At 33.9% G+C, this 14,266-nt stretch overlaps 1 protein-coding gene across 1 annotated transcript; it reads right to left on the reverse strand.

The window, feature by feature from the left end:
* Window positions 1-11,624: 11,624 nt before the first annotated feature.
* Window positions 11,625-14,019, reverse strand: LOC116015544 (9-cis-epoxycarotenoid dioxygenase NCED2, chloroplastic-like). The gene has a single exon (XM_031255650.1). The coding sequence runs from the start codon at window positions 13,895-13,897 to the stop codon at window positions 12,122-12,124; it is 1,776 nt and encodes a 591-aa protein (XP_031111510.1). The 5' UTR covers window positions 13,898-14,019; the 3' UTR covers window positions 11,625-12,121.
* Between the last annotated feature and the right edge of the window lie 247 nt (window positions 14,020-14,266).

Consider the following 14,266-nt stretch of genomic DNA (forward strand, 5'->3'; position numbering starts at 1 on the left):
GATATATAATGGGAGCATCCCAACCAAGTTGGTCAGACTGTTTACAAGGTTTCTCTCGTCATTCAAAAGGTATGGTATAATTGAGCGAAAATACTTAACATAAATATCAAACTGGCAAATTATGAAGGCTATGTTTGGCAAACCTAGCTGAAAAGGTAGCTGAAAGATGAAAAGTAGCTGAAAACTGAAAAGCTATAAGCTCGAAGCTGAAATCTGAAGAGCTGTTATGCTTAAAAGTGTTTGGTAAAATTAGCTTTTTAATACGCTGATAAATGTAAAAAGACTAAAAATGACATCTTCATACAATTTAAATAATTTTAAATTTAAATAGGTTTGTTTATATATTAAAATATAAAAATAATAAAATCAATATATTTAAATAAAATATAAAGTAAGAACATATATTTGAAAATATATAAAGTAAAAAAAAATATTTATAATTCATAAGATTAGTTCATACAAAAATTAATGTTCAAACATAAATATCAAACTGAAATTACAACCAAACATAATAAAAAAAAATGTCAAAAAGGTTTTAGTTGATAGGGGTAAAGGATGTCATTTATTTAAAATAATAAGGATAAATATGAAAAAAAGTTAAAAAACTACTAGCTTATTTTGAAAAGTTACCTCAAGTAACGTTTCAAAATAAGCTCTTATTTTAAGCTACTAACTTATTTTGAGAACATTACCCAACAGAGCTTATAGCTTATTAGTAGCTTAAAATAAGTTATAAGCTCTTAAATAAGCTCTGCCAAACAGAGCCGAAATTTCTTCATCAATATTATTAAGTTAGAAAATTAGACTCAGAGATCAAATTGATCTTTAACAAGAACAATTCCATGTGAAAATTCTTCAACAAGAACAATTCCATGTGAAAATTCTTCAACAAGAAAAATTCCATGTGAAAATTCTTCAACAAGAGGAATTATAAATGAAGTAAGAAACTACAATTGGTTGAGCCCATAGAAATTTTCCACGAGATGTCTTGACATTTTGGTTTCGTTTGCTCAAATTTTGATCTGTCGGCTAAGTATGCTTCTAGGAAGCTGGAAATTGAGTAACGTTGTTGCAACTCAGATCTAGAGTTAAGGAAAAGGACAAACATAAAAGCAGTCCAAAGTGCACAAACACAAATTGAATTGATATGATAACATGCAATATAATGCTTTTCTTGTTGAAATTTGAGGTGGTCGGTGGTAGTCCAATTGTTGTACATTACACTTCCAAGGACAAGAAAGTGATGTGAAATGAAATGTCTATTATATTGTCTTTTAAAATGCATTTCTTTTCTTTTCTTTTTCTCATGAAAACGTATGTCTTTTAAAGGTGTCATCTGATAGTTAGAGTTTACTCAAAACACCTCTTTGTTTAATGAAAAAACAAAGGAATAACGAGCAAGGTCAATTTTATAAATATTACAAATTTTAAAATTGATCGTGTCATTTTTTTTCTAGCCATTGATCATCCAAGATGGACAGCTCAGATTAGTCCATACTTTTCGGGAAAGCCAAGTTCTCATTTGATCATGAATATATATGTTAGAATTTTAGCATAAAATATCATAAAAAGTGGCTATTTTATTGTACAAATATTATAATATTTATGGAACTAACCCTGTCCTTTTTTAGGGAGTCTCTTGTAAGATCGTCTAACGGATCTCTGAGACATGCATCTCGGGCCATAATGAAAATTTAATACTTATGTTGGAAAATGTAATACTAATCAGGAAAATTATTTGTTATTTATAAAGAAAAGTGTAATACTTTTGAGAAAAATGTAATACTTGAAAATCAAAATGTAATATTTAGGGTTGCATAGTTACTTATGAGAAAAAAAATGTAATACTAATCCTGGATAAATTGTTTAATTGTTACTTATGAGAGAAAATATAATACTTATGACAAAAAATGTGATACTTTTGATGAAAAAATATAATATTTTTAAATAAAATGTAATATTAAGAGTTGAGAGTTACTTATGATGAAAATTATAATACTTATCAAAAATTCGATTTGTCTCAATGATAAAAATCCATGAGATAATCTCTCATAAGATAATTTATTGCCATTTTTTCCTTATTTACTACCCATTAATTTTCTTAAATGGAGATATCATATTAGTCTTCACTTCTCATGGAAAACCTATTTTTCATTTCATCTTGTTTATATATGGACGAAGAATTGGGTTCCCTCTGTGTTCAGGTGAAATTGACATCGTTAGTTGCAACTTTTAAGGGCATTATCTTGCGTCGTAGTCCCAAAAAAGTTATCAAATTAAACACGGAGTTAATGCGGGTTAAGTCACTCTCTCATCGCCGTCTTAGCATTCTTATTCGTTAAACGGGTCAGGTCAAGATGAGATAAAATACTTGTACTAACATATGTAATATTAAATCCGAAATAAAATATTTAATTATTACTTATATGAAAAAATGTAATATTTTTACATTTTGATGTAAATGTGTTACATTTATAAGTGCAATGTTACTTATAAGAAAAAATATAATACTTTTATATTTGATGAAAAGAGTAATACTTTTAGATCAAAATATAAAAATATTATGTTTTCCTTTATAAATAACAAACATTTTATTCCTGATTTAATATAACATTTACTAGTATAAGTATTACATTTTGACCCGACTCGTCTCACAAATAAAGATTGGTGAGACGGTCTCACATAAGTGTAACCCAAATATAATTGACAAGTGTAACACTTGTGTGAGACTGTCTCACAGGTCTTAATCCGTGAGACGGGTAGAATCTTTGATTAATAGGTCGGATCTTTAACCTCATTAACCAAATATCCGACCTGTCTCACGAATTGAAACCCGTGAGATGGTCTCACAAATTTTTTTGCCTTATTATTATTATTAAAACTGTTGGACTGTTCTAATATATATCACCGTTACCACCCTAAACTTCACTCTTTGAAATGCTTCATTTATTTTCCTAATGATACAAATAGCGATTACAATTATATGTAATAATATAATATAATCATCGATTATTAAATTCATTATGAAATATCACTCCACAGCTAGTACAATATAGATGCCTTAGCTTCCTTTAGCCATGGGGCAAAGAAATTATTGGTAGTGACAAAGTATGATCATAATTCACATACACTGCAAATTAAATTAAATATATATAATTGGCTGAAACTGAGAACACGTCCTCTAAAAAAGGAGTTTAGGGCAGACAAGGTTGGACGACAACCTACGATAAAGTCAATGGCAACTTTTTTTTTTTTTTTTTCTTTTTCCTTGTCCGATCAATTCTCTTTCCTTTCTCGAACCCCTGTAACTGTCGTCGGTTACAACAACACTTTATTCACGCTTGTGGACTCAATTGATTTTGCGGCAAATTCATAAAAATCAAAACCCTGTTTTTATTTGTGTTTGGCATCATATCATTTCATTTCATGCATATGCATGCTGCATTAATAATGCGTGTGATTTGACGACCCAAAACGTATGTGCATAGTACAACCTTGTCATTTTCCTCTGCACAATCAAATCTTGTTCCTCTTCCATCTCCCCCCCCCCCCCCCNATAAAATGTAATATTAAGAGTTGAGAGTTACTTATGATGAAAATTATAATACTTATCAAAAATTCGATTTGTCTCAATGATAAAAATCCATGAGATAATCTCTCATAAGATAATTTATTGCCATTTTTTCCTTATTTACTACCCATTAATTTTCTTAAATGGAGATATCATATTAGTCTTCACTTCTCATGGAAAACCTATTTTTCATTTCATCTTGTTTATATATGGACGAAGAATTGGGTTCCCTCTGTGTTCAGGTGAAATTGACATCGTTAGTTGCAACTTTTAAGGGCATTATCTTGCGTCGTAGTCCCAAAAAAGTTATCAAATTAAACACGGAGTTAATGCGGGTTAAGTCACTCTCTCATCGCCGTCTTAGCATTCTTATTCGTTAAACGGGTCAGGTCAAGATGAGATAAAATACTTGTACTAACATATGTAATATTAAATCCGAAATAAAATATTTAATTATTACTTATATGAAAAAATGTAATATTTTTACATTTTGATGTAAATGTGTTACATTTATAAGTGCAATGTTACTTATAAGAAAAAATATAATACTTTTATATTTGATGAAAAGAGTAATACTTTTAGATCAAAATATAAAAATATTATGTTTTCCTTTATAAATAACAAACATTTTATTCCTGATTTAATATAACATTTACTAGTATAAGTATTACATTTTGACCCGACTCGTCTCACAAATAAAGATTGGTGAGACGGTCTCACATAAGTGTAACCCAAATATAATTGACAAGTGTAACACTTGTGTGAGACTGTCTCACAGGTCTTAATCCGTGAGACGGGTAGAATCTTTGATTAATAGGTCGGATCTTTAACCTCATTAACCAAATATCCGACCTGTCTCACGAATTGAAACCCGTGAGATGGTCTCACAAATTTTTTTGCCTTATTATTATTATTAAAACTGTTGGACTGTTCTAATATATATCACCGTTACCACCCTAAACTTCACTCTTTGAAATGCTTCATTTATTTTCCTAATGATACAAATAGCGATTACAATTATATGTAATAATATAATATAATCATCGATTATTAAATTCATTATGAAATATCACTCCACAGCTAGTACAATATAGATGCCTTAGCTTCCTTTAGCCATGGGGCAAAGAAATTATTGGTAGTGACAAAGTATGATCATAATTCACATACACTGCAAATTAAATTAAATATATATAATTGGCTGAAACTGAGAACACGTCCTCTAAAAAAGGAGTTTAGGGCAGACAAGGTTGGACGACAACCTACGATAAAGTCAATGGCAACTTTTTTTTTTTTTTTTTCTTTTTCCTTGTCCGATCAATTCTCTTTCCTTTCTCGAACCCCTGTAACTGTCGTCGGTTACAACAACACTTTATTCACGCTTGTGGACTCAATTGATTTTGCGGCAAATTCATAAAAATCAAAACCCTGTTTTTATTTGTGTTTGGCATCATATCATTTCATTTCATGCATATGCATGCTGCATTAATAATGCGTGTGATTTGACGACCCAAAACGTATGTGCATAGTACAACCTTGTCATTTTCCTCTGCACAATCAAATCTTGTTCCTCTTCCATCTCCCCCCCCCNCCCCCCCCCCCCCCACTGTACGTGTGGCTACCATTGCTGCTCGTAACCCGCGTCGAGCTATCACACATCTACTATATTCCAAGAAACTCGAAACCCATCTTTCATCTTCGTGGAAACTTCCTAAAAATCTTAAAACATACATACATACATGTGTATTTCATGATCGAATTTTAACGCGTGACTGATCTGATCTTTTTTTTGAATGCCAAATAAAATGACCGATCTGATCTACTGATTATATAGTTGTGGGATAATTTAGTGTAGTCTGCATGTTATGCACGTTGGTTGATAATTTTGCACCCGGTCGGAGATAATGTCTAGTACATTGAACGTGCCACTAGAATTGTTAGGGTTAAATATACAGAGGGAATAATATAATGGAGCAGACCATGATGATGAGAGCAAGATCTTAATGTCACCTAATAAAATCATATTAGAAATCTTTTGGGGGGAGAAAAGGAGTTTAACAATAATGTACACAATCATGCATTAATTGCTATATATATTCATGTTTTTTAGAGGTTGCCTTTATTGTATATACTCTTTTTGTTATAACATTTTTTTTTTGAATACTACTAACTCTATTACAATGCAGTATCTGTTCATAACTACTTTCTCAACCTATTGAAGCACAAGAGTCTGTTCATAACTACTTTCTCAACCTATTGAAGCACAAGAGTCAATTTTTCCTCCACTGAGGCTCGAACCCACCACCTACCGTATAAAGGGAAGGGTTTTATATAACATTTTAGAATAATTTATTGCATACCTGATGTTAAAGACCTTGTAGTCGGGTGATATAAACTTGTAACTTTAAATAAAAAGTCATAGACCGATTTTCTATAAAGAAAAGAAAGTTATCAACATTTATTTTTCATAATATTTTTCAATTAAAAAAAATGAAGTTATTTGAAATCTTATTTTCTTCGTACAATTTTGCATTACAAAATCCAACGCGGCTGCAAGGACAAATTGTGTCACGGAGCCCTACAAGTTGAGCTATAGCCTGCATGCACATCACTTATCATTCACAATATCAAACGGAGTACAGTATTAATTTGATTATTTTGTCCTCAACAAAACTTTAATATCTTTCTTTAATTTGTTCAAAAAAACTGTATGGACGTGATGGCGTAAGTCTCTTCGCTCTTAATCAAAGGTCTCAGATCCTCAGCTACTACCTTAAAACTCATGAAATCAGAGAGAGTACTTTGAATTGTCACCCTTTGGGGTCTAACATATAACATGAATATAATTAGTTTCAGTGTGTTGTTGCCAATTGACTGGTTGAGAAACATGTAGCCTGGAATGTATCTTTCTTTGTCTAAAAAATGTATTGATGTGATTGTCCGAGTCTTTTCCTTTTTAACTAGAGGTTTCGAGTTTGAGCTCTGGGAATGCAGCTACCACCTGTCTTAAACCTATGAGGGAGTGTTTTGTCACCTTTGAGGTCTTACTCGCACAAACATGATTAATTTTAATGTGTGGTTGTCATTGAGAAATTAAACATGTGGTTAGACCAAAAAAAAAAAGTCATATTCTGTAGTATATCACCAACTAACATGAAGTGTAATTAAACCAAACTTTTGGTCACTACGTAACTAACTAGGGTATAGTACCGTGTCCTCTAGGGCAAATAATCGATCAAGCGTGCTATATATGGAAACCTCATACAAGCAGTGGTGCAAATTGAAAGACTATATCAATGTCGTTAGCGACGGCTAAAGTTTAAGATCTCATAATAATTTAAAAAAGGTTAGGTGTTAACTCTTACTAATATCTTATTACATATGTACACGAACTGATTTTTCGATCTTACAATTACATTAATAATTTCTTTGTTGGAACTAAGTGTTTTTTCATGTCACAAAAAATTATGGCTAGAAGCGAAGATATAATTTTAATTCTTTTTATATATACTTGTATAGAAATTAGTATTGTCTCGTTTCAGTGGTAGGATCTAGGATGCTAGACTTTACCCTTTAAACCTTTGCCCAACAACTCCTTTGATCTACTCGATCTAATATGAATTGTTAGATCAAGTGATTACTATTACACAAAAAAATTATATATATCTAATAGCAAAATTACAATTTTATTTCTATTCACGTGTATAATAATTAACGTTATGTTTCAATGTCAAGATGCTGAACTTGATACAACAGTTATGGACCCGGGTCCACCTTGCAATGTAGACCCGTGCCCATTTACATGAATGTTCACAATTTACATATTAAATGTTCACAATTTGAATTATGACTGTTCAGTATGCAAATTGTGAACATTCAGTATATAAATTGTGAACATTCAATATGTAAATTGTGTATTTTGGACCCGACTCCACCATGCAAGGTAGACCCGAGTCCACAGAATAATTTGTGATAAAATTATTGTGTGAACCATGGTCCACATAGCTGTGTGGACCATGAGTGCAATATACATTTTTAATATACTAAAAATATATTATTTTTGTACTAAATGTACATTATTTGATAAAATAATGTACTTTATGTATACAAATAATGTACTTTTAGTATGTATATTAAAAATGTACTTTTTATTTATGGTTTACACAAATTTGTGGACCATGGTCCATGAAATAATGATTGATAATTTAATTTGCCGAACTTGACCCTATGGGCCTTAAAAAAAACGTTCACCTTACTTTAATATTAATGTCAGAATCAAATGCTTATCATTACACCAAAAAGTATAACTAATAATGAATGCACAATTTTATTTTTTAATACTTACATATAACAGCCAATACCACTTTTCAATGATAGCTAGGATGCTGAACGCAAGTTAGCTTGGCCTTCCAAACTTCTGCCTCAACAACACACGTACCAATTATTCTAATTGACTCAAACAACTAATTAATGATTTAGAACAAAAGCAAGGGTAACGAAATATTAATTGCCCATCCAATAGAGTATAACCCAAATATTATTCTTTTAAATAATAAAAGAGGATGATAAACTTATGTTAATATTTCTAAGAATTACTGTCAAGATCAACAACTCCCACTAGTCAATTTCAACTATCGAATCAAACATTTACCACTACGTAAAAAATTATAAATAGTAACGAAGACACAATGTTATTTCCTTATACTTGTGTAGTAGTCAACCTCATATATATTTCATTAACATGCAGGATGCTATACGCCTATACTTGACCCTCCAAACTTTCATACAATAATTACAAATACTATTATGTTTAGATATAATAAATGAAATGAGCTCTTGTCACGCCAAACTTCCGAGTAAACTCAATATTAAAAGATTGAAACTAAATACATAATTGCCCTGTTTCGTAACATAATTAGCTTATCAGTCAATTTTGAATGTTTTAACCACTATTAACTGTTTGACTTGGTTAAACAGCCAATAATGAGTGTTTGATTAATTAGTTTTTTGTAATAGTTTATTGCTCCAAAACGCTAAAATTCAAAAAGATTAATTTTTTGAGAAAGTTATTTTGCATTTAATAAGCTATCAACTAATTTACCAAACATATTTCTATAATCAGCTAATACTATCAACTAGAGTCAAACCCACTAACCCAATAAGCTAACAGTTATTTATCAGATATCCCCAATAATTATTTAAACATCTAATTTTAAAAATTTATTATTTTAATTTCATTCTCTTTAATTTTTCAAAAGGAGACACACTTTTCCAAAACGTTTTAAGTTCGTTTGCTTGTGGCATACATAAGATTGGAAATTGAATTAACTCATTTTTCATAAGTCCACTTTTTACCTTTAATAATTATGGTGTGAATCCGATCAACTCTGCTGACACAAGTAACAGACAACATTTTTCTTAGTGGTAGACACACGCTCAACCATGTAAATTTTTGTATTTTAATATATACTTTTTTGGTTTATGCAAAGACTAAATATGTGGACAGAACCACAAATATACACTGCTTGAGCAATAATTTTATGTAGGTAAGGTGCTAGGAAGTCAATAATAGAGAGGTTCATTTTTTCCATTGGAAATATGATAACTTGATTAGGTATTATTGGAGGAGAAAGTAATTGTTTAAATTTTATTGGAAGAAGAAAAGTAAATAAATAAAATTGATAATTTACTTTTTGTTCTAAATCAATTAAAGAATGCAATTTGAGTTGGTCGGCACTGAGCTCCTTATGTATAAAAGAATATAATTTGGTGTGAGACTCGAAATTAGGCTGATTCAAAATAATATATACCTCATCATGAGCTTAGGTGTGAGTTCATAGGGTCTAGGATATAATATAGTGAAGTTGAGAAATTTGAGTTTTTTTTTTTTTTGATATAATTTGGTGTAAGACTCGAAATTAGGCTGATTCAAAATAATATATACCTCATCATGAGCTTAGGTGTGAGTTCATAGGGAAATTTGAGTACTACTCACATAGCTACTTTCTCAACCTAATCTACTGAAGGTAAGAGTTTTCTCCACTGAGGCTCGAGCCCACTCGCATCAACCTACTGAAGCACAAAGAGTCAAGAGTTTTCTCCACTGAGGCTCGAACCCACTCGCATCATCCATGTGAAAGTGTTAATTGGGACACCGGGTGCCACTAGACCACAAGATCTTTGGCGAGAAATTTGAGTTATAAACAAAGGGTAAAAATATTAAATATGTATATATAGTATTACATTTTTTTCTTAAAAAAATAATTACATATCACATTAAGAGAAGAAAATAATACGGAGTATTTTTCTTTTTTGGTGACTTCTATGAAATTATCTCATGAATCCTTATACATGAGACATGTGGGGTCTAAATGTAAAGTGTAATACTAATAAGAGATAAATTTATTGTTACTTATGAGAAAAAAAAATGTAATGCTTATGAAGAAAATTGTGATTCTTTTGATGAAAAATGTAATACTTTTAAATCAAAAAGTAGTATTTTGGCGTTTAAAAGTTACTTATAAGAGAACGTATAAAATTTATGAGTAACCCCGATCTGTATCATGGATGAGGATCTGTGAACTAGTCTTATAGAAGTTTTTGCTTCAAGTGGACACATCCGCACCCTCAATATTGAGAAATAAAGGTTATTATCTTACCATTATTAAACTTTCAAGTTTGCAATAATTATAAAATAAATCCTGATCTTAATAGTTTTCAATAATTATAACGTTGGCCTCATGTTTTTTCCTCTTGTTTTGCAGCAACGCTCATCCATTGATCTATCCAAATGGAAAAATACGCATGAGAATATGTTCTTACATGAACCCTCCATTTATATATATATAGAAATATTTTAAAATAATAATAATAATAATTTAAAAACCTAAAACCTAAAATTTAGTATTTTATTTATTTATTGGTTTAGGCAAAGACTAAATATGTGGACAAAACCATAAATATAGAGAATATTCAGTTTACCTAACTTTAAGTAGGTTTGGAGGAATTGAAGTCAATAATATAGGTTCATTTTTTCCATTGTAAAGTGACAACTTTGGTTTACTAGAAAGTTCATAGTCGCTATTCAAAGATATATTTAGGTGAAACTTGTCTTGTGATTCTAGTTAGTTAAAGGTCACAATGAATCAACTTAGGTTGTTAATACTTGTCTATCTCAAACCAAGAATGTTAATAAACATCTTTCACAGGGAGTTGAACTTGAAAAGTTATGATTATCAAGACTACTAATCGACTAACTCGATTGTAAAATGATAACTTGATAAGTGTACCCAAAGGACTGGAGAGCAAAATTGGCACCTGTTTAAATTTTATTAGAGGAAAAAAAACAAAGAAATAAACAAAAACAATGATTCGTTTTTCTTTTTGAATCAAATAGGGTCAACAATGTTGACATGAGTTTAAAAAATGAGGTAAAAATGGGAGTATATATAATACTATTTTTTTTCTATTTTTATATTTAGATATCACGATAAGAGACGAATATTGAAAATAAAATTAAGAAAAGAAATTAAAATTGTTAACTTTTTTTTTTTTAAGTAGGATATGATGAAGTTTAATAGAGGGCTCCTTTTTTTAGAAAAAAAAAAAAATAGAGGGCTCCTTTTTATACTTGAATTCAATATTTTGGCTTTGAGTTACTATCTCTTATTTGGAGAGTTCATCCGATACCTATTACTTCATTAATAATTAAGCTTTAAATCCAAAATCTTAACGTAGATCAAACTCATTATATTTGTTGGGTACAAGTAGTCCTTTTTTTTTTTTGATAACCTAGGTTTCTCGCAAATCATCCCGAGTTGGCAAAATGATTTCAAGTTCACTACCTCGTCGTTTGTAAACTTACGTGCGCAAGAAATTTTCACCATCGCTAATTGATTGAAGTCCCCCAATAACTTATTAGGTTCCCAATGCGGTTTGAATTCCCACGACCCACATTGATGCGGTAAGCAAGACTAAGCATTGTTGGCACAAGTCATCATTGATATATAGAGAAGTACATTTCAAAAAATAATAATAATAAAAGAAAGAATTAAAGTGAAATCGAATAAAGTAATATATAAAAATGCATGTGGATATATATATATAAATCCATTCAGTCATGTACATGACAAAGGAAGACTCCAAGCGACACATGAAAATGTGTCTGGTGGAACAACAACAATAAAAGAAACAGAAACCAGCTGAGCCCAAAATTATGCTACCTAAGATAAAAATTCCCAATAAAAAAAGAAGATAAGGTCAAAACTAAAATTTGAGGAGAGTCCGGGGACCTCTGTGTAAATCTAGCATCCCTCAGGCACATCTCTCCTATGTACACTGTCACACTGAATCGCACCCTAATTTATTACCACCCCATACCCCACGCTCAGCCCGACAAGATAACTCTGAGTTAAATTACAGTGTCTTAACTGTCTGTTTGGTGGGTAAAACTCACCGGTAACTCTCCAACACCTCGACCTAACAAAATAGCTGAAGATTATCGTATTTGTTAGGCGGGTGAGGCCTACTCATAACTCTCTAGGTTGGATCGAGCTATGCTTGACATTCTAAGTCGTTTGAGCTGATAAAAGTTCCATGGAAGCCATATGGAACTCTTGAAGGGAGCTTGACGGTGGCTTCGAGTTTCAAATTGACGGCGTTCACGATTCGTAGCTCCGACTTGCATGTCTTCTCGTCGTGGACGAATGCGAGAATGTAGCCGTCGTCTTCTTTCTCCGAGGAACTCGGCACAAAAAACGGCTCCCCGCCGTATTTCTCGTCCCCATAAATATATTTCTCCAGTTTCCCGGTAAACAGGTCCACTTTCGCGAACCCGGAAACTTTGGGCCACGGCTCCGCGATTGCGAGATACGCGTACCGCGTTTTCCGGCCGAGGCGGTTACGGTTCACCATCCCGGCTTCTAAGTTGAGCTGTTGTTCTGTGGATTGGATGATGGGAGTTTTGGTTGATTCTCCGGTTCGGAGATTCAGCCGGATTTCGGATAGGACGCTCTTGAGATTCTCGTCGCATTCGTTGAAAATTGAGTCCGGCGGGGTCATGCATGAGCCGATCACGACGACCTCGTCGGTTTCCGGCTCCTCCCAGGCGTTCCAGAGATGGAAACAGAAAGTTTCCGGCGAGTCGACCCAGATAATATCCTTGGAATCTCCGTCATTTTTCTTGAGAATCCCGAACCGGGATTTCTTCTCTTTATCATATATCACCGGGGACCCGCCTTTGATCATTTCTTGAAGCTTAAAAACCACTTGTTGGTCGGGAATTACGACGTAGTTTTCGGTGATCGCGAAATCGTGCATCATGGTGGGCACGTCGAGGGGGATTTCCACGGCCGGGGACAAGTCCCCGGCCGTGGAAACGTGGAAGTATTTCAAATAAGGCTTCTGAACGACGTCGTAGCTTAACGCGAAGAGCTCGCCGGAAACCGGGTCGATTTTCGGGTGGGCGATCATTGTGGTTCGGAGCTCCGAGTTGAAATCGAATCTCCCGACGGTTTCCAGGTCGCCGGAGCGTTTGATGCGGACGTGGTACGGGAGGTCGTCCTCCGACATGGCGAGTAATCGGCCGTTGAAGTAGACGAGGCCGGCGTTCGCCACGCCGGTGCCGCGGCTGTGATCGACGAGGCCGAAGAGGCCGCGGGCGTAGAAGAGGAGGAGCCGAGCTATTCCGGAGTGGCCGTGGAGCTCGCCTATAGCTTTGGGGAAAACCGGCCGGTTCAATTCTTTTTCCTGAACCAGCCGCTCCGTCTCCGTGAACCGGCACGCGTAGCTGACGGAATTGCCGTTAATTGTGACGGCGTGAACCATGCCGTCCCCGTCGAAGAAGTGGTGCCCGGCTACCGGCTCGAAGAGGGGGTTAGCGCCGTTTCTTACGTAAACGCCGTTAATGCAGTCCGGAACGGTCCCAACCACCGGGAGGTTATGCCGAACCGCCTGCTCCGGGACCGGGGCGAAGTTCCCAGATATTTGGACCCGCGGATCAGCCGTTTTAGGTAGCGGCTGTTTCCTCTCCACCGCCACCAACGCGCTCTCCACCGCGTTCAGCGCCGCCGACGCCGCCCGCTGAAAAACGTTCCAGTGCGGCGGCGGCGGCGGCGTATGAGAAGTATCCGCCGCCGGCGGCGGCGGAGATTCCTTCTGAAAAGGATTCTTAGGAAAAGTGAGGACTGATGGGGAGTGGATTACTGCACCACACCGAATTTGAGCTCTCCTATTAGCCATGGAAACGGACTTTTTTGCAGTGAACCCCAAATCAACTTTTAAAGAAGAAGAAGAAAATGGAGAAGAGATTTGGATTCTACTAGCAGCCATTGTTTGTTGTTTTATGTTTGTGTGCAAGGAGAAAAAGTTGGGAATTTTATTGTGAATTTGAGTAAACCTGGAAGTGAAGGGAGAGAGGAGAAGAGGAAGTTGAAGTATGGAAGGGAAGGCTTGTTTGGAGGGAGAGGGAAATAGCCAAATAGGTGGGGGTTTAAATAGAATTTGGTATGATATTCCTAACTAATTTCAGATATACCATTTCTCCAATTCTACATATAGTATATTAGATATTTAATCCCAATATTGAAGTAAACCAGCCAAGTTGGTCAGATTGTTGACTTAATAATTATAAAGTTATAAGTTCGACTTTCAATGGAATCGGTCTATTAGCCTCTTTCGTTATTATTATCATTATTATTT

This window comes from Ipomoea triloba, chromosome 1 (assembly GCF_003576645.1).
Source record: "Ipomoea triloba cultivar NCNSP0323 chromosome 1, ASM357664v1".
Classification (NCBI taxonomy): Eukaryota; Viridiplantae; Streptophyta; class Magnoliopsida; order Solanales; family Convolvulaceae; genus Ipomoea; species Ipomoea triloba.

What these genes read in the sequence shown, in the direction of transcription:
- LOC116015544 (XM_031255650.1), bottom strand. Translation starts at nt 13,897, where the DNA reads ATGGCTGCTAGTAGAATCCAAATCTCTTCTCCATTTTCTTCTTCTTCT.